This window comes from Hemiscyllium ocellatum, chromosome 30 (assembly GCF_020745735.1).
Source record: "Hemiscyllium ocellatum isolate sHemOce1 chromosome 30, sHemOce1.pat.X.cur, whole genome shotgun sequence".
In the NCBI taxonomy this organism is placed as follows: domain Eukaryota; kingdom Metazoa; phylum Chordata; class Chondrichthyes; order Orectolobiformes; family Hemiscylliidae; genus Hemiscyllium; species Hemiscyllium ocellatum.
Genome location: NC_083430.1, coordinates 31,851,982 through 31,879,121, shown reverse-complemented (window position 1 = coordinate 31,879,121; position 27,140 = coordinate 31,851,982). Strand labels below are relative to the sequence as shown.

The 27,140-nt window shown below is 40.0% G+C and overlaps 1 protein-coding gene across 1 annotated transcript in view; it reads left to right on the top strand.

The window, feature by feature from the left end:
• The window catches only part of yars1 (tyrosyl-tRNA synthetase 1), a 41,418-nt gene extending 15,602 nt beyond the window's left edge, over window positions 1-25,816 (top strand). The window contains exons 8-14 of the mRNA XM_060847481.1: window positions 158-293; window positions 7,253-7,338; window positions 10,777-10,915; window positions 12,096-12,187; window positions 14,919-15,112; window positions 19,011-19,152; window positions 23,400-25,816. Of these exons, the coding sequence (XP_060703464.1) occupies window positions 158-293; window positions 7,253-7,338; window positions 10,777-10,915; window positions 12,096-12,187; window positions 14,919-15,112; window positions 19,011-19,152; window positions 23,400-23,510 (900 nt within the window). The 3' untranslated portion in view covers window positions 23,511-25,816. The remainder of the gene's footprint in view (window positions 1-157; window positions 294-7,252; window positions 7,339-10,776; window positions 10,916-12,095; window positions 12,188-14,918; window positions 15,113-19,010; window positions 19,153-23,399) is intronic.
• The last annotated feature ends 1,324 nt before the right edge of the window (window positions 25,817-27,140 follow it).

Below are 27,140 nucleotides of genomic sequence, written 5' to 3'. Positions count from 1 at the left end.
AAGTTGTAATGTTTTTGAAGAATTAATAGTACTCCTCGGTGTGAAGTTGAGAGATGGAACCCTGGCAAGAGAATACTGAATACAAATGTTCATATATCTAAATAGTTTTCTTCAGGTAATCTCTCTTTTGGATGTTCACATTAATTATTGCTTTCAGGAATCCAAAATTGACTTGTTGGACAAAAAAGAAGACATTAAAAAGAAGCTGAAACGGGCATTCTGTGAACCTGGAAATGTGGAGAACAATGGTGTTTTATCCTTTGTGAAACATGTCTTGTTTCCTTTACATGGAGGTGAGAATAAAGAACACAATTTTTTTCTTATTGTTCTCAATAAGTTCGGAAAAGATTACGACGTTTGGTTAGTTTCCATCTTTTGAAACACTCCTATCATAAATGTGCATAAAGCTGATTTATCAAACCTTGAAGTATTGTTAGGATCTCTGTAGAGATTGATGTATTTCTGAAAATTCCAACTTGGGCTGTCTGCTACTATCAGTATACTCTTTCATATTGCAATATGTGCTACAAGATTTGCCTGATCAGCAGTGTATAGGTAATGCAGTAAATATTGGAGGAGAAAGTGAGGACTGCAGATGCTGGCGATCAGAGCTGAAAATGTGTTGCTGGAAATGCGCAGCAAGTCAGGTAGCATCCAAGGAACAGGAGAATCGACGTTTCGGGTTTGTATGATTGCAGCAAGACATCCTGTACCAGAATCATCTTGCGATGAAGGCCAAAGTGCCCGAAACGTCGATTCTCCTGTTCCTTGGATGCTGCCTGACCTGCTGCGCTTTTCCAGCAACACATTTTCATGCTGTAAATGTTGGCTCATTTTGCAAGATACAGAAATGGAGCAAATGGAAGCTATTCTATAAGACAGTGACTGTCCTGATCAGATATTGTTTGCTATGTAATGTGTAAACTTGCAAATGTGCCAAAGACTGTCACTTCCAGACCTGAAGCATTCCTGATTTACCTCCCACCATGGAAAAACAGAGTATTTCTCAAATTTGAATGCAAGATAAGCAAGCTTTTTCACATTGCTGTTATTCTATGTACAAAGCATTTTCTAATTGCAGTCTAAAAAGACATTCTAACTATACAAGTGAGGAACATAGTGTTTTAATTTCAGTGCCAGTGTGATGCCAAGTACTTAGACCACTATCCGCGGTGAGTTGATCAAATTAGTATGTTCTTTCATTGCTTTCTAATAAGCTCATTACAGACTGTACTCAACCAAGGCTACAGATTCAAAAACACAAAGCGAGGTATCCGTTTGATATGATTCCTCAATGTGCAGTACTTACTGAACTATTCCGCGTGTGTGAATAGAACATTTATATTAATTTATGATAATCAGTCGTTTACTTTCATTTAGAAGCAGCAGACCTTCATACATGGGGACTTATTGTAGAAATATCTTCAAGCCTTACACCTCTTTTATTGATGTAGGAGCTTGGCATGGCAATGCCTCAGAATTGACTTGATAATCCCGTAACACAAATTGTTGTGATTGTTTGGGATTTGGCACTGTTCATTTTGTTTTACTGAGTGAAAGCTGAGAAGCTTAAGCAGCATATCTCTTTTCAACAACCTAAAAGTTATTTGAGTGGGAATATTCCAGAAGCCCCCGGCTATGCCGGAGGTCAGTTAGTCACTCATGGACAAAAACAGAAATCGCTGGTGAAACTCAGCAGATCGCACAGCGTATGTGAAGAGAAAGCAGAGTTAATGTTTTGAATTCAATGACTCTTCATCAGAGTGGATAGAAAGTAGGAAAAAATGTTATACAGTAATTCCTGTCTATCTGCAAAATCATGAATTGCAAATTTGCCTCAAAAAATAAATAACAGCAGGAGTCACTACTTGTGTATCCATCATTTTTAACCTTTTTTTTAATGAGCTCAGCACATGTGAATTTCATCATTTGTGGGACTTCTCAGGAACAGAACCCTTGTCGATATGAATGAATGACCGCATGCTGAAGATAGGAGCTTCTGGGGTACTTCAGGACGGACAGTAGAAATTCATCCCAGGGAAGAAGAAACATTAAGGGGAGGACAAGACATCCATGCTGACAAGGGAAATCAGAAAAAGCACAAAAGACAAAGAAGACATTGTGGTGAAGATTAGTAGGAAGCTTTAAAAATCAGTAGAAGATAATTAAAAACAATAAGGGCGGGGGGGGGGGAGAAGGTGAAAAATAAGGATAAGCTAGCTTGTCATATAAAAAAAGATTGTAAGAGTTTATTTAAGATAACAGAAGATAAGACATGGCAAGTGTGAACAATGTGGAGAGTGTGGTGCTGGAAAAGCACAGCAGGTCAGGCAGCATTAAAGGAGCAAGAGAATCACCGTTTTGGGCAAAAGCCCTTCATCATTGATGCTCCTCGAATGCTGCTTGACCTGTGCTTTTCCAGCACCACACTCTTGACTCTGATCTCCAACATCTGTAGTCCTTACTTTCGCCTCCAGTGTGGACATTGGACCGCTCGAAAACAAGTCTGGAGAGTTAGAAGTGGGAAACAAAGAAGTGGCAGATGAACTGAATAGGTACTTTGCATCAATTTGTACAGTTGAAGACACTGGTAGTATACCAGAGCATCAAAAGAGTCAAGTGGCCGAGATGAATGTAATGGCCATCACTAAGGAGAAGTTGATAGGAAAGTTGAAAGATCTGAAAATAGGTAAATCACCTGGACCAGATGGGGCTACATCTCAGAGTTCTGAAGGAGATAGCTGAGGAGATTGTAGAGACATTTGTGGTGATCTTTCAGGAATCACTGGAGTCAGGAAAATGGTTAACCTAACAAGTTTAAGAATGAAGGCAGAGAACTGAAAGGTATAGGCCAGATTGTCTGATCTTGATTGCTGGTAAAAATTTATGGATGTGATTAGAGTACTTGGAAGTGCACAGTACAATAGGGCTGAGTCAACATTGCTTCATCAAATAGAGGATATCCCTGACAGAGCTGTTTGAATTCTTTGAGAAGTTATCGAGCAAGTTGCATAAAGCAGATACAGTGGATGAGATCTATTTGGATTTCCAGAAGGCCTTTGACAAGGTGCCACACAAGAGAATGCTAAATAAGATCAGATCCCATCGTGCTGGGGACAAGTTACTGGCCTGGATAGAGGATTAGATGACCTGACAGGAACAGAGAATAGGATAAAGGGATCTTTCTCAGGATGACAGCCAGTTAAAAATGGAATTTCTGTCCTGGACATTGGTGAGGCTACTTACGGAATGCAGAACAACCTCAATTAGCCGGATAATGGACAGCATTTTTACGAGACCTTGAGACCTTGTTCGGATAATCCGAAATTCAGATAATTGATGTTCGGATGATCGAGGCTATTTGTATTGCATTCAGTTCTGGTCTCCCTGCTATAGGAAAGGTGTTGCAAAACTTGAAAGGGTTCAGAAAATATTTGCAAGAATGTTGCTGGGACTGGAGAGTTTGAACGATAGAGAGCAGCTGAATAGACTGGGAGTATTTTCCCTGAGGTGTCGGAGGCTGAGGGTTGACTTTATAAAATCATGAGGGGCATGAATACGATGAATAGCTAAGGTCTTTTCCTCAGGGTAGGGGAGTCCAAAACCGGAGGGCATAGGTTTAAGGCGTGAGGGGAAAGATTTAAAAGGGACGTAGGAAGCAATTTCTTCATGCAGAGGGTGGTGCATGGATGGAAGGGACCATAGAGGTGGTGGAGTCTAGTGCAATATTAATATTTAAAAGGCATCTAGATCGGTATATACATAAGTAGAATTTATAAGTATTTGGGCCAAATGCTGGCAAATGGGACTAGATTAATGGAGAATATCTGGTCAGCATGGATGAGTTGGACTGAAAGGTCTGTTTCCATGCTCTGTAACTCTGACTGTGTGAGGTCTGAGTTGGGACTCCAACTGTGCACATTGTGCATTAATGATATGAACAAAGGAAACAAGGGTATTATTGCTAAATTTACAGATAACGCAAAAACAGATGGAGGGACAGGCAGTCTTGAGGAAGTGGGGAGGCTGCAGAAGGATGTGAACTGGCTAAGTGTGGGTAAAGAAATGGCAGATGAGAATACAATGAGGGAAAATATGAAATTTTGAACTTTGGAAAGAAGAATAACGGTGTAGACTATTTTCTAAATCATAAAAATAGATCAAGGAGACTTTGGAATCCTAGTTTAGGATTTCTCGTAAGGTTAACATGCAGGTATAATTGGCAGTTAGAAAGCAAATGCATGGTTAAGTGCTAATTTTAAGTGGACTACAATACAAGAACAGATATGTACTGCTGAGGCAGTATAAGGCTCTGGTTAGATCATATTTGGAATATTGCGAGCAGATTTGGGCCCCACATCTAAGGAAGGATGTGCTGGCATTGGAGGGAGATCCAGAGAAGCAATACAAGAATGATCCCAGGTGTGTAGAGCTTACTATGTAAGGAGTGATTGAGGTGTCTGGGTCTGTACTCCATGGTGTTTAGAAGGATGAAGGGGATCTAATTAAAACTTAGAATATTGAGAGGCCAAGGTAGAGTGAACGTGGAGAAGATGTTTGGGTTGGTGATGTCATTTCCTGTGGTGATGCCATTTCCTGTTCTTTTTCGCAGAGGTTGGTAAATGGGGTCCAAATCAATGTTTTTGTTAATAGATTTCTGGTTGGAATGCCATGCTTCGAGGAATTCTCGTGCGTGTCTCTGTTTGGCTTGGCCAAGTACATAGATGTTTCACTAGTAGGAGAGATTAGGACCCAACAGCACAGCCTCAGTGAAGGATCACCTTTTAGAACTGAGATGAGATGAGAAATTTCTTCAGTCAGAGAGTAGTTAATCTATTGTAGTCCACTTAAAATTAACACTTAACTATGCATTTGCTTTCCTAACTGCCAATTGTACCTGCATGTTAACATTATGAGAAATCCTATACTAGGATTCCAAAGTCTCCTTGTACTTCAGATTTCTGAAGTCTTTCATGATTTAGAAAATAGTCTACACTGTCATTCTGATGAAGGGCTCTGGCCCAAAACGTCAAATTTCCTGTTCCTTGGATGCTGCCTGACCTGCTGTGCTTTAACCAGCAACACATTTTCAGCTCTGATCTCCAGCATCTGCAGACCTCACTTTTTACATCGTCATTCTTCTTTTCAAAGTTCAAAATTTCATATTTTCCCTCATTGTATTCTCATCTGCCACTTCTTTACCCACACTTAGCCAGTTCACATCCTTCTGCAGCCTCCCCACTTCCTCAAGACTGCCTGTCCCTCCATCTATCTTTGCGTTATCTGTAAATTTAGCAATGATGCCCTCGTTTCCTTTGTTCATATCATTGCTGCAAAAGGTTGTGGAGGCCAAGCATTGAGTGTACATAGTTTCTTGATTGGTAAGGGGCTAAGGGATTACGGGGAGAAGGCTGGAGAAAGGGGTTGAGAAGCAAATCAGCCATTATCGAATGGGGGATCGAACTCGAAAGGCAGAATGGTTGAGGGGGAAAGTGGTTGGACCGGTAGCGACAGAGCATAGAGAAAGGGAGAGAAGACAAACGAGGGTATTATTGATAGGGCAGGACAGAAAAGAAACTGAGTCAGTGAAAATGATAGCTGAGAATAAAGTAGAATGGATAGACTGTCATGACAGGACTGGGTCTGTGGTGGGTATAAAACATGGCAGGATGGAATCAGGCTCCAGCATTCTTGACCTTGATGTTGAGTCCTCGAGACTTTGGAATCAGGAAACCTCAGCGCAAGCCCAAACAACAGCATCTCATTTTTGGCTTAGGAACCCTGCAGCGTCTAGAACTCCACATCGAGCTTAATAACTTTTGAGCCGTGTTCTGTCCTTCCACTCTTTTTAACTACCCCCACTCACTGTCCTGTTGTGACATGGGTTGCTTTTAGCACAGCTAACCCATTCTCACCTACCCTCAGGCATGTTATCACGTTTCATGGATTGCAGTTAGCACAGTCTACCCATTCTCACATTCTCTCCTACTCTCAGCTGTCATTATCATTTATTCAGCATCTCTTCTGTTTGGCCTATCAGTAAGCCCTTTGTTTGCCTGCTCCTTTCATATCTCTGGACTCCGTCTCTGTCTATCTGCTCATTTCTCCTATCTCGATCCCTGTCTTCAGCATAACTGTCACTTTTTCCAAACTGCTGTTAGTTCTGGTGAAGTCATTGGACTTGAAACATTAACTCTGTTTCAGATCTTCAATATCTACAGTTTTTTTTGCATATCTGGCAAATGGAATCTAATGTGGGAAAATGTGAAATTTTTTGTTTTGTCAAGCAGACTAAAAATTAAGCATATCATCTAATTGGTGAGAGACTGCTGAATACTGAAATGCAGTGTCCTAGTGCATGAGTTGAAAAAAAGTTAGTGTAAAGGTATAGCAAATAATTAGGGAATCTAAAGTTATTTATTGCAAGGTGAATTGAATACAAAGTAGAGGTTATACTTCTATTTTACAATGCATTGGTGAGATCGTATTTGAGTATTGTGTATAATATTGATCTCCTTATTTAAGAAATTATGTAAATGTATTGGAAACATTTAAGAGAAGATTTACCACGCTACTATCTGTAATGAGTAGGACATCTTACAAGGAAATGTTGGACATGCTGAGCTTGTATTTCCTAGAACTTAGAGCAAGAGGGGAGTTTTGGTTTTAGAGTCACGCAGCTCAGAAACAGACCCTTCAGCCCAACTCATGTCTACTAACCAGGTTTCCTAAATTGAGCTGTTTGGCCCACATCCCACTAAACCTTTCTTATCCATGTACCTGTCCAAATGTTTTAAATTTTGTACTCCCCTCTTATCACTTCCTCTGGCAGCTCGTTCCATATGCACTTGACTGGCACATAAAAGATCCTCAGAGCAACTTACCCAGGTATTGTCAACGTACTTCCATCGAGATCTAGGGATCATTTTTTTAAAAAGTAAGGATCACCTATTCAAAACAAGAACTATTTTTTTTCAGATAATCATGAATCTTTGGTACTCTGTCAAACAACAAAGAAAGCAGAATCTTTAATACTTTTAGTAGAGAAGTCGTTTTTGGATCAACAAGGAGATGGAGGGTTCTCAGGAGTAGTTGGAGAAAGTGGAGAAATCAGATTAACTATTTTATTGAATGATGGAGCAGACTTGATGAATCAGCTTGCTTACTCCGAATTCATAAGTTCAGAACTCAACTAATGATTCTGTTTGACAGTTCTACAAATGACTGTGTTTTATCTACTTTCTTTTTCCAGAGTTCGTTATTTTGAGAGATGAGAAGTGGGGTGGCAGCAAGACCTATGTGGAATATGATGAACTTGAAAAAGACTTCATTGATCAGGTTAGATTAAATGTGTACCTCCTGTGTACCAATGCTTAACATAAGTTAGTTTATTATTCTTCCTCACATTACTTAGGCTCTTGTTTTTAAGGACTGACTTAGAGTCATAGAGATGTACAGCATGGAAACAGACCCTTCGGTCCAACCCGTCCACGCCGACCAGATATCCAACCCAATCTAGTCCCACCTGCCAGCACCCGGCCCATATCCCTCCAAACCCTTCCTATTCAGATACCCACCCAAATGCCTCTTAAATTTTGCAATTGTACCAGTCTCCACGACTTCCTCTGGCAGCTCATTCCATACACATATCACCCTCTCTGTGAAAAAGTCGCCCCTTAGGTCTCTGTTATATCTTTCCCCTCTCACCCTAAACCTATGCCCTCTAGTTCTGGACTCCCTGACCCCAGAGAAAAGACTTTGCCTATTTATCCTATCCATGCCCCTCATTATTTTGTAAACCACTATAAGGTCACCCCTCAGCCTCCGATGCTCCAGGGAAAACAGCCCCAGCCTGTTCAGCCTCTCCCTGTAGCTCAGATCCTCCAACCCTGGCAACATCCTTGTAAATCTTTTCTGAGCCCTTTCAAGTTTCACAACATCTTTCCGATAGGAAGGAGACCAGAATTGCACGCAATATTCCAACAGTGGCCTAACCAATGTTCTGCAACATGACCTCCCAACTCCTGTACTCAATACTCTGACCAATAAAGGAAAGCATACCAAGCACCTTCCTCCTTCACTATCCTATCTACCTGTAACTCCACTTTCAAGGAATTATGAACCTGCACTCCAAAGTCTCTTTGTTCAGCAACACTTCCTAGGGCCTTACCATTAAATGTATAAGTCCTGCTAAGATTTGCTTTCCCAAAATGCAGCACCTCACATGTTTCTGAATTAAACTCCATCTGCCACTTCTCAGTCCATTGGTCCAGATCTTGTTGTAATCTGAGGTAACCGTCTTCGCTGTCCACTACACCTAACCAATTTTGGGGTCATCTGCAAACTTACTAACTGTACCTCTTATGCTCGCATCCAAGTCATTTATGTAAATGACAAAAAGTAGAGGACCCAGCACTGATCCATGTGGCACTCCACTGGTCACAGGCCTCCAGTCTGAAAAACAACACTCCACCACCACCCTCTTATCTTCTACCTTTCAGTCAGTTCTGTATCCAAATGGCTAGTTCTCCCTGTATTCCATGAGCTCTAACCTTGCTAACCCGTCTCCCACGGGGAACCTTGTCGAACGCCTTACTGAAGTCCATATAGATCACATCTCCTGCTCTGCCCTCATCAGTCGTCTTTGTTACTTCTTCAAAAAACTCAATTAAGTTTGTGAGACATGATTTCCCACATGCAGAGCCATGTGTTTATGAATTTTTATTAACATTCATGAAAGAAATGTACATTTTTCCAATAATTCACTTGAAGTCTGCTCATTGATGCCAGTAACAGTTTAACAAGAAATGGAGAATAGCAAGAGAATATAATCTAGCTTAAAAACATTTTAAAAACTGTTTAAAACATTCTAATGTGCAAAAAGGAAGTAATTGGCTAAAATTAATGTGGGCCCTTTACAGACAAAGTCAAGAGAATATATGAAGGGGGATAGCGAAATGTCAATTAAGCTAAATTATTACTTTATTTGTTCTGCTTTCACTGAGAAAGGTACGAGAAATCTCCCAAAGTTAGAGATCCAAGTGGCTGTGGTTGAATGCTTCAGAAGAAAATTGACATCTGTGAGAATTTTGTCCTAGAGAAATTAATTAGGCTGCGAGTTGATAAATCTCCTGCACCTGATGGCTGCTTTAGAGAGTGTTGAAGGCGATGGCTGTAGAGATAGCTGATGAATTAGTGATTAGCTTCCAAAATTCTTTAGATTTTGGAATGATTCCCATGGATTGGAAGGTAAAAAGTGTTCATAATGAAGGGCTTTCCCGAAATGTAAATTCTCCTGCTCCTCGGACGTTGCCTGACCTGCTGTGCTTTTCCAGCACCACACGTTCGACTCTAATCTCCAGCATCTGCAGTCCTCACTTTTGTCAGGTAGAAAATGTCACCCCATTATTTAAGAAGGGAGTAAAAGAGAAAACAGGAAATTATAGAAATGTTAGGAGGGAAATTGCTGGGTCCATTATAAAGAATGGGATAAATAGATATTTGGATGATGATGATTTGATTAGGCAGTCATTGGATTTGTGAATTGAAACTCCTGTTTGATGACCTTCTTTGAGTTTTGTTTTGAGGGCGGTTCTAAAAAAATTGATAAAGTATAGCCGATTAATGTAGATCTTTGGAAAGCTTTTGATAAAGTCCCCCACAGAAGGCTGGTTAGAAAAGTTAAAGCACATGGAATAGGAGGTTATGGATTAATTTGCTGAGAGAAAGCTGAGAATTAGAATAAATGGGTTATACTCGAGTTGGATAGGTTGTGACTAGTGAGGTACAGCATGGATCAGTACTTGGGCCCCAACTGTTCACAACATTCAATCAATTGGAGTTTGGGACCAAATGTAATATTTTCAGATGGTACAAGGCTAACTGTGACCATTTGTTGTGAGGAACATATAAAGGTGCTTCAGGTCAATATGGAGACACTTAGCAAATGGACTTGAACGTGGCAGGTGGAATATAATGTGGTAAAATGTGATATTATTCATGTTGGTAGGCGAAACAGATATGCAGAGTATTTCTTAAATGGTTAAGAAGTTGGAAAGTGTAGATGCACAAAGGGATCCAGGTGCCCTTGTTGATAAGACACTGAAAGCTGTTATATAGATGCAGCAAGCTATGAGGAAGAATAAGAGTTTTAGTCTCAATAAAAAGTGTGCACAGAAGTAGTGCAACCTTGCTTTAATTGTGTAGGATCTTCTTTCGATCACACCTGAAGTACTTAATGCAATTTTTGTCTCCTTTATCTGAGGAAAGATTGTATTTGGATGGAAGGAGTGCAACAAAGATTCAGCGTACTTGTTCTGAGGATGGCAAGATTATCATCTGAAGGGAAACTAGGACTGTATTCTCTAGAATTTCAAAGAATAAGAGATGATCACATTGAAACTTAGAAAATATTTAAAGATACTGACATGTTTACTCTGGTTGCAGAGTTTAGTACCAGGGGCACATTTTAAAAATAAGTAAAAATAGTTGTAATTTGGGTCCAAGGCAAGCATTGTTTTTACTTTTTGAAGGTGTGAATCTATGGAACCCCTACCACCGAGAATCTTTCAGTATGTTTAAATTGGAGACTGATAGATTTATGAATACCCAAGATGGGCAGAGTTATGGGGTGGGGTGGGTAAAAGACATTGGGAAGTCTTCAGTTAGCTGTCATTTAAATGGCAAGTTCTGATTGATTGATTGATTGTTATTTACATTAAACCCGTGTTAGTCATTAGTGAATGTGACCATTGGTTTAAAACACTTTCTCCTCAGTCTGTTCATCCTGGTGATCTGAAAAACTCTGTTGAAGTTGGCTTGAACAAATTGCTGGATCCAATTAGGAAGAAGTTTCAAATGCCAGAGATGCAGAAATTAACCAGAGCTGCTTATCCTGAACCTACAAAGCATCAAAGTGAGTACTTTTTGTCTTTTGTCTTCCTTGATGAAAAGGAAACTAGAACATGCTAAACTGGACTGATTTGATTTAAAAGAATGGCATGTAAGCACTGAAGAATAATAACTTGGAGTCCTAAAACTCTTTTAATGTGATGAAATGTTTGAAGGTACTTCACAGCATTGAGACAAAGTTTTACACAAATCACATCAACATTCAGGGCAGATGAACAATATCAATCTTAAGGGGTTTACTAAGGTACTAGAGGGGTGGAAACTTTTTACTGAGATTGTTCCAGATCTTGAGAGACATAGAAAACTGAAGTTCTCTTCGCTGTTGAAGGAACAAAGTAATTTGAAGATGTGCTAGAGACCAGAACTGGAGAAACGCAGAGCTTTCAGACATTTGTAGAACTATAGAAAGTTAGACATAGGGTGGATATAAGCCAAGCAGGGTTTTGAACACAGGATGAAATTTTTAAATTTGCGCCATTATTGCAGGTGTTGGAGATCAGCAAATATAGATTTGGGCAAACAGATTAATAGTTGTATGATCTTTTAAAGATATTGTCTTTTTATGACAAGGTCAGATTACAAAGTATGGTGGGTTTTTTGCCTGGAAAATGTCAAGATGTGATTAACAAGCACAATTGAACCATAGGAAGTAAATAATGTTATAAGCGAGCTGTAGTAAAGGTGATCATTTTTACACATTTGACAAACTTAAATATGGTCAATCTGATACCTTATGCTGAAACAGCAATTTTTGTGCTTTGTAAATATGAATTGAGGTTTAAGATAAATGACACAATTGTTACGAAATGACATTGTTACTATATTATCAATGCCACGGAATATAGTGAATCCATTTTAGCATTCCCAAAATTGCAGCTGCGGGATATGCATGTTCCTTGTTCATTCCTTAGTGTAAAAAGTGAGGTCTGCAGATGCTGGAGATCAGAGCTGAAAATGTATTGCTGGTTAAAGCACAGCAGGTTAGGCAGCATCCAAGGAACAGGAAATTCGACGTTTCGGGCCAGAGCCCTTCATCAGGAATGTTCATTCCTTATCTGTTCTTGTAAACTGTTGTCAATTCATTGCATGCATATGCAAAAGAAATTGTTCTTTAAATGAATTAAGCTAAATTCCATATGCACAATTGCAAATTCATGTCTTTTTCATTTTTATTTACTTTTCAGAGGGAGTTTCCAAAGGACAAGCTGCTGAGAATGATGAAATTGTACCTTCAAGACTTGATATTAGAGTTGGTAGAATTATCAGTGTTGAGAGGGTAAGTTTGAGACATAGGTAGGAATTAGCTGTGACTAAGTGTGTTTTTTCCTCTGGTACTTCCATCCTGTTAATTAGCTTTATTGCACACTACTTATTTATTTGTCCCGATAAAGATAACGCATTCAACCAATTTTGTGATTGGGGGTGGGAATAACACATCAGTATATGCAAGGCTTCATGGAATAAAAACAAAATTGCTGGAAATACCCACCAAATCAAGAGCGTCTGTGGATAGGGGCAGCATTTCTGTATCATTCCAGATCAGTAAGGCCTTCCATCAGCATATTGATTTGGTCCTCTTTATGACTACTGTGGGATATATGGATATTTTCAGTGGCCATAAATGAACCTAGTAATTCCCAAGCAATGAGGTGTTGATGTGATATTGCATAGAAACTACAAATGAGCAGCACTTCAGAATCCATTCAGTCAAGATTCAGAAGTCTTTTGTCTCACTGTTGCATTATCTCTTTCATCTTAAATGCTTTTACAGCAGGAAATTACAGTGAATTGTTGTCAAAAGCAGAATCATAATTTAGGACAGATAAAGTAGGTGTAACGTCTTTTATTCTAATTTGCAATATTTAGATAAAACACATTTTAAATGTAACTGAGGGTATCATGAGTTTGACTTCTAAGGCTTGGCTTCAATGAAAACTATAATCGGTAATTTCAAACCCAGTTTTCTCAAATTTAAGGGGTCCTCAATCTAAACTGCTCGTAATTTAGCAAGAATTTACATTTAAATTGACAGTTTGAAGGACAAGTCAGAAGTCGACCCTTGAAGTTGTAATTAATGCAACATGTTGCATTAGGTCATGCTGTATCTTCCCTGTGAATTGTGGTTATAATGCCAAGTGTTTAAACAAAGAAAAATTCAGTGACACTAAAATTCATCATATTCTTAAAACAAACAAGTAACCTTGGTTTACACAATAGCTTCTGACTTCAATTTGATGTATCCTTGCTGGAATCACAAGTTCAATTGAGGAAAGATCTGTTGCAAAAGATAAGTTCTGCTAGATGAATAAAACTAATGGAAGATAACCTACTAGGCTTCTAGCAACAAATAGAATTCTGTATTAACCATAAAGTGAATACCGATCTAAAGTTTGTACACATTTATCAGTGACCGTCTGCAAAGGTGCTGCTAGTTTCACATCTGCCTAAGTTGTTATATCACATGTTATGTTGCACTCCCTGTGGTCTACTTAGAGTAGAGGTCAGGTACACTTGATAATTGTTTTGTTGGCAGAAGAAACCAGAGCATTATTTATCCCCATTGGCTCTTTTCTATCTGTTCAAAAGAAAAAGTTAGGTATGGATTTTTTAAAAACCCGCTTTTCACTTTCCCTAATCACCGTAGTAAACAGCTAATTTCCTGGATATTTTCCTGATCCTAATGCTTACTCGTTTTCTGTCTTTTCATGAGTGAGCCCCTCTAATTTCTGTCCAAATGTCTGGAGACTATTTCTACTTTGCAGGCCAGGTGGGTCTTAATCAACGTAAAAAGACAGCCATCTGGAAGTAACTTTGAGAGCTTGTGATAGCATAACACATCACTCTTCAAATCTTGTACAAATCTTATTTTAGTCTTATCTGCCAATCTGTTTTTGTTTGGTGAAATAAAATAACTGACAATTGTCTGCCTATGACTTCTCTCAATGCAGTCCTAAAGCTTCTAACTTTATTCCCCCATCCGCTGCTATTTTCAAAGTGGTATCTGAATTCTGCTGTTATTCAACATGATAGAGTTGAATCTGGTGAAGAGAAAGGCCTTTGGTTAAATTCTTTTATTTTCTCTTCCAACTGAAATGTCAGTAACTTTTCTGAATAATCTTCATTGCACTCTACTGTTACACCATTATAATCAATATAACATTTTTATTCCCGCTGACTGTGGTTATTATGATGTCCGGTCTCCTAAGGACCTATTACTGCATTCGTATTCCTTCACATTATACTCATTACTTGCACCCTTGAATTAACTCTTCATCTTTGCTGTCTTCTTAGTGTTCTTAATACTCCATGCACTGTGTTTTATTAGGAAATCTTTGTTAGAAAGATTCTTCCTAATCAATACTGTCTGCAAGTGAAATACCTTCAAGTCTTCCCTAAAGACTTTTCACATGCCTACCTACTTTAACAGTGTATTTTCCAGGAGCTTACTACCCGATGTTATATTGCCTACCCTGAACAATCTTCAGACTTTTGAAACTTAAGTCTTAATTACTATCTCTTAGAAATCCTACAGTGCAGAAGAGAGGCTATTCAGCCCATTGAGTCTGCATTGACCCTTCAAAGAGCATCCTATCCAATCCCCATATTAATCTAGTTAATGCACCTAGCCTGCACATCCCTGGACACTATGGGCAATTTCGGTTAACCACTCCACTTAACCAGCTCATCTTAGGACTGTGGGAGGAAATCGGAGTACCCAGAGGAAACCCACACATATATGAGGAGAATGTGCAAAATCCACACAGGCAGTCATCCAAGGTTGGAATCGAGCCCAGTTCCCTGGTACTGCGAGGCAGCAGTGCTCACCACTCTGCCACCAAGACACTGGGTCAGCTTCAGATATCTGGTGAGCATGGACAAGTTGGGCCAAAGTGTCTGTTTCCGTGCCGTACGATTCTATCCCTTGAATTACCTTAAAAAAAATGGAATGGGGAGAAAATAAATGCAATTGTTAAGAAGTGAACTTATTTTAATTTTGTTTACCACAGCACCCTGATGCTGACAGTCTGTATATCGAGAAGGTGGATGTTGGAGAAGCCCAGCCACGAACAGTTGTCAGTGGGTTAGTGCAATACGTTCCTGTCGAGGAGCTGCAGAATCGTGACGTCGTATTGTTGTGTAATTTGAAACCACAGAAGATGCGAGGAATTGAGTCTCAAGCCATGTTGCTTTGTGCGTCAACGTGAGTTGATAGAATAGTAATTAAGAGTCCTAGAGCAAGTTAAAACATGTTTTGGACATTGCAGAATAATGTTTTGATAAATAAAGAATCAATGTCTAAATAAAATATTCCAAGTTCACTAGGGCCAGAGATGCTAATGATGGACTGACATTTTATATTGTGTATCTCCAACTGTCAGATTTTCAGAGCATAGTATTATAAACAATCTCACGACATTAATATTCTAATTATGGATTGGTAACCCTACACAAAAATATTATATAAATTCAAATTTTTACATTATCTTATGATTCACTTTTGCAATCAGCACTTTCCAATTAGTTATTTTCAGATCAGAAATATTATCAGTGGATTTGATAAAAATGAAAGCACTATAAATCAAGAGATGTGTCAATTTTAACACACCTTTGTTCAGATCCAGTGATGTTATCAGTTCCACAAGTGAAATGTTAAAATGTTACTTTGACATAAGTAAACCAAATAACCAAGGCATTAATGTAAACCTAAATATGTACACGTTGTTTATTCCATTGCTTTGATGAATATTTGATATTAGCTTGTATTGTAGCATGGTTGTGAACTAATGTAGGATGTTTTCAAACTAATGGGAAATACATTTTTTTAAAGTTACTCTGGGCAATCGTCACAGATTTTCCTTTTGAATATTCTGCATGCAGTATCTTAAGTGGCACGTTGGCTCAGTGGTTAGCACTGCTGCCTCAGAACACCAATGTCCCAGGTTCAATTCCAGCCTCAGGCAACGATCTGTGTGGGTTTCTTCCGGGTGCTCCAGTTTCCTCCCACAGTCCAAAGATGTGCAGGTCACGTGAATTGCTGTACTAAATTACCCATAGTGTTAAGTGCATTTGTCAGAGGGAAATGGGTCTGGGTGGGTTACTATTTGGAGGGTCATTGTGGACTTGTTGGGTCAGAGGGTCTGTTTCCATGCTGTAGGGAATCTTAAAAAAAAACTCCTATAGATGCTTGACCTTTTTAATTTCCAGAGGGATTTGCTTGCTCTTATAGATTTCTAAACTGCTGTCTAATTGCCAGGAACTTGTGACCTGATGCTATATTGCCTACCCCTAGCAATCTTCAGAATTTTTGAAACCTAAGCCTGTAATCACTATCTCATAGAATCCTTACAATACCGATAAAGGCCATTCGGCCCATCAAATCTACACTGATCCTTCAAACAGCATCCCATCCTATCCACATATTAACCTCACTAATCCATCTACAGAGTGATTGATACTCCCATTGCCCATGTTTAAAGCTATAATGCATTCTATTATTTCTGTTCAAACTTGGATCCTGCTTAAAGATCTATTAAGTTTGTCCCTAGGTGATGAAGAGTTCTAAGATATACTTTCAGATAGTGGGTGTAATTTGTTTACTTGCTAGGTGTTTCCCAAGTTTACCTTGATGGAAACAAAGCCCATGACAAAATATTTTTCCCATTGCTGGATAACAGTTTGGCATAATAATAACTTTATGAAGAGGAATGGGGTTTCTTATAGGCTGTCAGTGCCTTACTGTATATAAAAATCCTGAAATGGTCATTTGTTTAGCTTTTATTGATGCTATGCTGCCCATATACCTCTGAGATTAAAGTATTAACACTCATGCTGAGTGTACACATCCAATTCCTTTTTGGCTGATTTTAGTTATTTCAATTAACCTGTTCAAATGTGTTATTACAGACCTCTGGGACAAGTAGAACTTGAACCCAGACCTCCAGACCCAGAAATAGGGATATTACCCCCACTCTGCCACAAGAGGTCCCATCGCTTTAATATTTGCTCGTTTACTTCTGAAGCATTCTGATTGAATAAGTCTTTATAGTTAGCAATTTTATAAATTCCAATTCTGTCTTTAGTCTGTTTTGAAATGAATTTTAGTCAAGAAATTTCAACTGGGGGAAATTGATTTTCAATGGGGAACACATTCCAAACGGATGTATATCTGGGAGTGCTGCAACTTTGATAAATTCTATCAGTTTCTGAGAGAATTCACTGATCTGTTTTCGGTAGCCTTCCTTCAGCTTCATTTACTTGGGCAGCATGTTGGCAGTGTGTTTATTGATGGAAATATATTCAGCCTTATGAATGTAGAACAGTCTAAAAACTTCACAATGAATGGAGGTGCAAAGAAGGAATAAATCTGAGGTGTGTTTGCACTCAGACCGGCCAGTTAGACTATAGTGACTTTTTGCAGTTCTAAACTTTCCTGTATAATATATGTGAGAGCTTTTATTTTAACTGCTCTGCAATCTGTAGGCTTTCTGATTGGATTTCATTTATTGCTTGTTATCTTGTTGCTGAGTCATTTTTTTATTCTTCTGAAGTGAACAGAACAGTGTTGACACTTGTGGTAAGGACATGAGCTAATATATTGCAGCATTCCTATTCCTCAGTAAATGACTGTACTACTTTTATGATCCCAAACAGTAAGTTGGCAGCAGCTGATCCCAACCTGCTGCTTCCTGGTCCTGGTGTTCATTTACTTTCATCAGTATTTTCTGGGTAGTCAGAGCAGGATCTACAGGTGTTGCTTTTCTCCTCACAGCTCGGGAAACCCAAGCTTATGTTCCTCTCAATCCGCCGTACGGTTCAAACATGGAAGCATTAGGTATGTGTCCCTCAATGTGTTTTAACTTGGAGCCACCAGAGACTTAGTGAGAGGCTACAGGCAGTGCGTCCCGAATCGGAAATCTCAATGCTTCAATTTTGCCCTCCCTTCAGTCGTCCTTAGGTCCAGAATGCAGTTATCCCAACAATACTAACATGGGTTAGGCAAAAAAAAAGACCCCCAGTATTTTGCTTTTCTTCCCCCTCAATCGTCTCATTATCTTAAATCACCCAGTCTAAATGTAGGTCTAGTAGTTTCTCCCAAAATGTATCCTCCTCTGAGCTACATTTGTTTGTGGTCTCAGCAAACCACAATATGAGTCTTCTCCTTCCTGATTCTTCAATATATCTGAGTGTTCAGCATCAACCCCAGAAGAAAAAAGTGCTTAAACATTGTAATTAAAGCTCTCCTACCTTGTTACAGTACATGTGCGTACTTGCACCTGCAGCAGGTGCAAGAGCTTCACTCTATTCTCTCTCAGGAGACACCTAAGAAATCCCTTGGCTGTGTAAGGAAAGAGGAGTCTTGCCATCAGGGTTCTCCCTTTTTGTTCTCCTAGTTCGTAATTGGAACTTGAGCATTCCCCAGAGTAATGGAAAATCTAGCCCAAAATGTAACTAACAGTATGAGCAACCATCATTAATTGCATTCAAATCAATCGCTATGTTCATTGGTAGTCAATAAGGAATAGGTTGAGGGCTCCACTGCTGAAGGATACCCATTATCCTCTCAAAGAACTGCCTATTAACAACGATGTTCGGATGGAACTCGACTATCATAATCTCGATGACCAAACAACCTGCTGTTAATATCTAGGTTCTTAACTGAAGCATATTCACTCAGATAAGATAGCAGAGCTATTCCAGTGCTAGCAGGCAGTATTCTAACAGTAACCAGAATTAAGAGTGAGGGAACACTCGTGGGATTCTCTATATCTGTTGCGTTCATCTGTGCCTCTACAATAGACAGTCAGTGTTAATTGAACTCAGTCGTTTTATGGTGAATATTCGAAGTTTGCAAACTCTTACATTGTAAATCGTTACAACTGTTGGCATTGGTATAAGCTAATTAAAGTGCTGCAGATGGATGACAAAGTTACCAAGAAGGATTTAAAGAAACCTTGACAAAATTAAATTTCTGAATCCTGTTTAGGAAGATGGTAAATATGAAAAAAAAAAGAGATAATGAACAGAAATGTAAATGCTGAGGCACACATTTCTAATTTAGCATTGCTGTTCAGTGATGTTTGTGCTTCTTGTTATTACAGAGAAGGAGAAAAACGTAAAGTGGAGCCATTAAATCCTCCAGAAGGTTCTTCCCCAGGAGAGCGGGTGTTTATAGTAGGATTTGAAAATGGTACAGCAGATGATGAATTAAAACCAAAAAAGAAAGTATTTGAAAAATTGCAGGTAATACTTGAAACAGAAAATTACTGAAGGACTTATCCAAAAGAGCAAAAAGCATATTTTTGTTGCACGTTGTTTGTACCTAGCATTCCTTCCGAGCTGTGAACAATGAGCTTGCTTTAGGAATTAAGTATTTTAAAAATCTGTTTCCGTTTATCCCAAGATGTTGGAAAAGTTACTTCTATTTACCTCCCAGAATCTGTGCATGGTAGAAGGAGACCATTTGACCTATTGTACTTGTACTGGCTCTTTGAACAAACTTAACTTAGTTATGTGCTGCTTATCTTAATTTTTCCACTCACACATTGCCCATTGGGCTACTACATTTGTCCAATATCATCTCTTTCACTGCAGCCCACATGGTATCCTGTTCTTAAAAGTCCAACATAACTGTTTTGACCAGTCACACCCGCACCAATCAACCACACCGCCCTGGCGCCCAACATTTCAACTCCCCCCTCCCACTCTGCTGAGGACATGGAGGTCCTGGGCCTCCTTCACCACTGCTCCCTCACCACCTGATGCCTGGAGGAAGAACACCTCATCTTCCCCCTCGGAACACTTCAACCCCGGGACATCAATGTGGACTTCAACAGTTTCCTCATTTCCCCTTCCCACACCTCACCCTTGTTCCAAACTTCCAGCTCAGCCCTGTCCCCATGACTTGTCCTACCTGCCTATCTTCTTTTCCATCTATCCACTCCACCCTCCCCTGGCCCCTGACCTATCACCTTCATCCCTTCCCCCACTCACCTATTGTACTCTGTTACTTTCTCCCCACCCCCACCCTCCTCTAGCTTATCTCTCCACCCTTCAGGCTGTCTGCCTTTATTCCTGATGAAGGGCTTTTGCCCGAAACATCAATTTTACTGCTCCTCGGATGCTGCCTGAACTGCTGTGCTCTTCCAGCACCACTAATCCAGAATCTGGTTTCCATCATCTGCAGTCATTGTTTTTACCTGCCTTTTTTTCTGTCTGATAGTATCCATTTTATTGCCACAGTGGCAGGCATTCAAAGCCAAGCAGTTGAGCACAGGTATCATGCACTACTTCAGTACGATAACAGGTGTACGGCATTGCTGCATGCTGTCATTCCTTTTCCTCGTGGTTAATGTTTTCATTGTAATGAAGGTGATGGTGGGTACAGACTTTAGCTCTCCATAACAGCACCCACCAGATGTGGCACCCTACTGGCCAAGGAATTAAACACAGCCACATACGTAACAAAACATCAACTGTCTGCATTCAGCAACATAGCATTGAAGCATTGTCTAGCTTCCCTCTCTAGGAAGCATTATCCCTCAGGAAAGTAATGAAGAGATCAATGTTCACACACGAATCTGCAAGGCAGCATCTATTTTTCCAGTGGCTCGTAATGATCTAACCATTCAGTACCAGCAATATGTCAAGAAGTTGCGACTCTACACATCTGTGGCAATATCAGCAGTGATCTACGCTAGCAAGAAGCAGAAAAGACCAAAGGTATCACATAAGTAGGAAATCATTCACTAGCATTCCCTTTAAGATCCTGGGCATCATCTGGAAAAACATCGCCAAAAAGGAAGTGTTGCAGAGGATTGGGCAGAGGCAGCTATTGAACATCATGATGGAGAGCTGGCCAATTCAGGCAGCACGATTCCATTCCCTCCAGACATGAGTCCTGCCAAAAAGAAAAGGCATAGTAAGAAGTAAATTCATATGGCAGGACTTATTGTTTTATGTTCAGGGTGGATCCTTAGACCATTTTTACCCCTTATGGCAATAGCAACATTTCATGGATCTGAATAGATACAGATCACTGACCCTATTCAGTTCCTCACCAAAGAGCTTTCAACCCGAAGGTGTACATTCTGAGTGAAGTGATGTTCTGTGCGTATAGACTACCCATACTGCCATTCTAGAACAAAGTGGATGTTGTGGTCTGTTGGGTACAACTATATCCAAATCTTAAACATGGATCTGTAAGTATCAGGCCACGTTCCTAATACCACTTTTCTATCAATCCAGCATCATAGCTAATTAGCTCCTTCCATAATACTTTTAGGCTACTGTATACATAATATTTGTAAGCTACTACTACTGTAACACGAATGGGAAAAGGATTTGGAAGATTACAGGTCTAATACTTCACCTGCAGAGTAATGTGCTATACCTCAGAAACAGAATTGTGCATTGACAGCAACTGTAGAAGACAGAAAGTTATCACTAAACAAAAGACGTGATCAGTGTTGGAAACACGTCTTTGAAGTAATGTTTCTGTCGGGACCTCGAGATCTCCTTCGGGTAATCCGATTTTTGGATAAATGGTATTCTGGTAATCGAGGTTACTCTGTACATGCCACTCTGCTGGAAGCCTAACCAACCCAGAACAACTTGGAATAGAATATTGCAAATATGAAAATGGCATGGAAGGCCCTGTACACCTCCATCCCCCATCACGAAGGACTCAAAGCCCTCCGCTTCTTCCTTTCCCGCCGCACCAACCAGTACCCTTCCACTGACACCCTCCGACTGACTGAACTGGTCCTCACCCTGAATAACTTCTCTTTTCCATCCTCCCACTTCCTCCAAACTAAAGGAGTTGCCATGGGCACCCACATGGGCCCCAGCTATGCCTGTCTCTTCGTAGGATATGTGGAACAGTCCATCTTCCGCAACTACACTGGCACCACCCCCACCTTTTCCTCTGCTACATCGATGACTGTATCGGCGCTGCCTCATGCTCCCACAAGGAGGTTGAACAGTTCATCAACTTTACTAACATCTTCCATCCCGACCTCAAATTCACCTGGACTGTCTCAGACTCCTCCCTCCCCTTCCTAGACCTTTCCATTTCTATCTCAGGCGACCAACTCAACACAGACATCTACTATAAACCGACTGACTCCCACAGCTATCTGGACTACACCTCCTCCCACCCTGCCCCCTGTAAAAACTCCATCCCATATTCCCAATTCCTTCGTCTCCTCTGCATCTGCTCCCAGGAGGACCAGTTCCAACACCGCACAGCCCAGATGGCCTCCTTCTTCAAGGACCGCAGATTCCCCCCAAACATGGTCGACGATGCCCTCCACCACATCTCCTCCACTTCCCGCTCCTCCGCCCTTGAGCCCCGCTCTTCCAACTGCCACCAAGACAGAACCCCACTGGTTCTCACCTACCACCCCACTAACCTCCGTATACAGCGTATCATCCGGCGTCATTTCCGCCACCTCCAAACGGACCCCACCACCAGGGATATATTTCCCTCCCCTCCCCTATCAGCGTTCCGCAAAGACCACTCCCTTCGTGACTCCCTCGTCAGGTCCACACCCCCCACCAACCCAACCTCCACTCCCGGCACCTTCCCCTGCAACCGCAGGAAATGTAAAACTTGCGCCCACACCACCTCCCTCACATCCCTCCAAGGCCCCAAGGGATCCTTCCATATCCGCCACACACATCATCTATTGCATCCGCTGCACCCGATGTGGCCTCCTCTACATTGGGGAGACAGGCCGCTTACTTGCGGAACGCTTCAGAGAACACCTCAGGGATGCCCGGACCAACCAACCCAACCACCCCGTGGCTCAACACTTTAACTCTCCCTCCCACTCCACCGAGGACATGCAGGTCCTTGGACTCCACCGGCAAAACATAACAACACGACGGTTGGAGGAAGAACGCCTCATCTTCCGCCTGGGAACCCTCCAACCACAAGGGATGAACTCGGATTTCTCCAGTTTCCTCATTTCCCCTCCCCCCACCTTGTCTCAGTCGGTTCCCTCAACTCAGCACCGCCCTCCTAACCTGCAATCTTCTTCCTAACCTCTCCGCCCCCACCCCACTCCGGCCTATCACCCTCACCTTGACCTCCTTCCACCTATCACATCTCCATCGCCCCTCCCCCAAGTCCCTCCTCCCTACCTTTTATCTTAACCTGCCTGCCACCCTCTCCTCATTCCTGATGAAGGGCTTATGCCCGAAACGTCGAATTTCCTATTCCTTGGATGCTGCCTGACCTGCTGTGCTTTAACCAGCAACGCATTTTCTACTATGTGATCCACCCTAGCTAATCGCTTTATCAGAGTGAACAAACATGAATCTTATTCTTCCTTGTTCTCTTCATCACTTCATTCCTTCTGCTTTTTGAATATTTTATTCAATTACCCTTCAAATAAGCAAAAGATTTTTTGCCTCAAATATAAATTCATGTGTAAATTAAACGGTTTAAAATAATGTGCTAAGATTAATATTTGTTTTATTTGCAGGCTGATTTCAAGATCTCCGATGACTGTATAGCCCAGTGGCAGCAGAAGAATTTTATGACCAAACTTGGCGTCATAACATGTAAATCATTGAAAGGTGGAAGTATAAGTTAGTTTAGAAGGGCTACATAGGAGTGCAAGAATGGTTTTTCTTTAAATGTCAAATCTTCACTTCCATGACCTGTACAATAGGAATATTATTGCATTCGATTCTCAGTGAATTATACTTGAACTATGTTGAATTCTGCAGTTGGGAATAGCATAAAACAACAAAATATGCAGAAAATGGTTGACGGTTCTTAATTTTGGAAAAAAATCAGGCATTAATGAATAATGTTCTGGACGTAATGTTACAGAATCATTTTAAAGCTTAGCACTGTATTATGACACATTTATTTAAATTGTTTCATCCTTATAAGATTTCTGGGATAACCAGGCATTTTAGCTATAATAATAGCTTCCTTGGTGTCTCTTGTGCTGTAGGGAAATCTGATAATATGACAAACATTCTTGGGTGACTAGACTTTACATGTATTATTCTAATTGCAAAGCGTTTTACGTTACAGCACCATCCAGTAACCTCAAAACTGAAAGCTTGCATTGTTAAAGGCCAAGGGAAAAAAGCAGTGACATTCTTAAACTGCGCCTTGAAACTTCTCTCAGAATAAACACACCATACATTTTTCTAGTTTCTTTGGGGGCTTTGTGATGCATTCCAGCTGTTTATCAATTGTTTTAATTCAAAAAGATAATTGTACACACTCCACCTCAAATTGTACTTCAGTTTTAATCTGCCAATAATTAAATATTCTTTCACATATAGTTTAATATTCAATTAAGCCAACTAAATTTATTTGTCTGATCAAAAAGAGACTGCTATTAAATTTGGAACATTCTGATTAGGTTGTACTTTCCAGGAAACTCAAAAATCTTAATGTGTAATGAATTGCTTAATATCATTGATTCAGGCCTTGAATCAGAGCTTCTTTAAATGCCACCTTGTGATTTTTTCCTTCGTCAGTTTGCCCTCATTAGCCACTTGTGAGTGACTTGAGGCATTATATTAAAGTTGATGTTGATTGTAAGTTATAATGTGTCAAGTTCCACAATTCTTATTTTGGCTGTAATTAAGAATCTTGTGACACAGAAGAAGGAATCCGATGGCTCAGTATGCTTATCCTGGCAAGAGATATCCAATTAATCTAACTTCTTTGTTCTTTCCCATAGCTCTGTGAGTTGTTCCTTGAATATTATAAGCCAGAAACATGCTTTTCAGCATTACATTGATCAGGCTGGTATAACTGGCAGCTTGATGCTTGACTTTGCCGCTGCACTTCTGTCAAGGCTGGCTGTTTGACTTCTAAGCTGAGTAAGGTAGAATAGTTACATCTTTCTTTGTTGTAATTTGTGATGGAGTCAACTGTTCTGCTAATTGTCCAAATAATGGAGTAATGATGCACTGCTGTCAAGTAACTGATGCAAATATTTTCTGTTCCTTAAAGGAATGATTTATAATTGCACCTGATTAAATATGTTTAACTCTGGAAATCAGCAAGTTGGTTTGGTCGTTTTTGGAAAAACTGAGAACCCCAAAGCTCCAGTTACTGCCCAGTAAATTGGTTAGACTGCACTTTGCATCAGATCGGGTGCTAAGGTACATCAGTTGATATTAGTATTTTCTGGCTGAGGAAGGGATTAAGAAAGGTCAGTCAAAATTATTCTCTGCTAGTAACCAACTGGATACTTTATTTAAGTACACCTTAAATAGGTACCACAGGAGGGCAGAAGTTTACTCTTGTTGGCTTCAAGACTCCATCGACTACCAGAGCTAGCATAGAGGAAGGTAGCCCTTTGGGTGGGGTTATGATGCTGGCTATGGAACGATATCCCAAAAGAGGCTCCTTTGTGATTGGGGGTGTGGGGGGAAAGAAATAAAGTAATATATTCAGTGCTGTTTTAAACAATAATCAGAAGCCATGATCACCGTTTTTAAAAATAAATGCTTTCTATCATACTGAGATTTTATGCACAACTCCGAGAGAATAGACAAAGTCCGTTGACAGTGGAAGTGAAGAACATGTAAATGGCAAATTATTTAAAATGTAAACTAATCTTTATTGAAGTGCTGTCTAAGTATTAATACTCGGGGAAATACCTAACTGAAAATATCCTTCATCTTGTGCCCACTTCCTTTCAAGTGCAAACTTGATTTGAATCTTAAACTCTGTTTTTGAGCATATTAAATCTGGTAGATTTGTTAGGTTACCACACTGCTGATAGGTATCATGTCAGACAAATGCCAGGTGAAGCAGCTAATCTATAAATCTGTACCACTGCTTCAGCTAAATATATTTTGGAATTGTGAACCTCGCCAATTTGCCAAATTGTTAGGGAATGAGATGTCATATACATAATTAAAAGGAATGGTAAAATACTCATCAGTTTGTTGGTTTTATTTGTCGTTTCTCTAATCAAATATGTGTAAACAGTGATTTGGAGGTGCTGGTGTTGGATTGGGGTGTACAAAGTTAAAAATCTCACAACATCAGGTGATAGTCCAACAGGTTTATATGGAAGCACTAGCTTCCAGAACACTGCTCCTTCATCAGGTCGTGACTTGGGAGAAATGGAAATGCTCACTATTAATGCAGCCAACTCTCAACAGATTCTTTTGGCCCATCAAACATAGTGTAATTCCTCTAAGAATTCAGGCTGTTGATCCTTGGGTGAGTTCACACTCCGTGCACATAATCACAATATAAGCTTACTAAATAATGACATGAATTGAAAAACAGTGCAGCGAAGTAATCAAGAATGGAACCAAGAAATGGAGTTGTGGGTTTTCTTCATTTGAAATACTACAATGCATCTAAATTAATCTTCGTTTCCAAGTATTAATGCAAACTAATTAGAAACATGCTTCAGTTGTTAAGTGAAATTTGGGTAGTGTACCCTGACTAGACTTGACCAGTTTGCAATAGATTTTTTTTTTAATTCTGGCACATTACACAATGAGATAGACAAAGCAGTCAGGAGTCCAGGGAAGGTCCAACACTACTTTATTCAACATGTTATGGACTAGGCCACACCACTCAAAACATTCTAAAGCAGGCAGCCAAGACCATAATTTGTTTCAGTAAGTGTACAGCGAGGCTGATTACCAGGTTTAAAACAGACACAACATTTATTCATAAAATTACGCAATGAAACATAAAGAACAGAATAAAAAACCCCTACAGAACTCAGTCTATCCAAACTAGACTTAATTATGATCCAAATATACACAACAGTCCCAATAAGCAAACTCTTTAAAAGCCAGTATAAATGGAACACATGCTTACAGGTTGAAGTTGAAGGACAGAGAGAGAGAGAGAGTTTCCAGACAGCTCATTGTTGAACTCCTAACCAGTTCAGGACTGAACTAAACTGCTCAGCTAGAGAGCTGACCATTCCCCTTTCATTATACAGGTCACATCTAAAATATGACCAGTTTGGCCTGAAGTCTCATCTGTTTACATACAAACAAAAAGCCTCTCAAAATCCTTTTCATCTCTGTACCAAACCAGACTGATCGGAGCCCCGCATGGTTTGTTTCCCCTCTGAAAAAGAAACCAGGGAACAGCTTTTACAAAGAAAAGGACTAGCTTTGTGACAACCACTACTTTAAGGAAAAACAATATTTATCAGACTCTATTATTGTACTTTTAATTAAATTCTGTCAAATGCTATCCATTTCTTTACAGG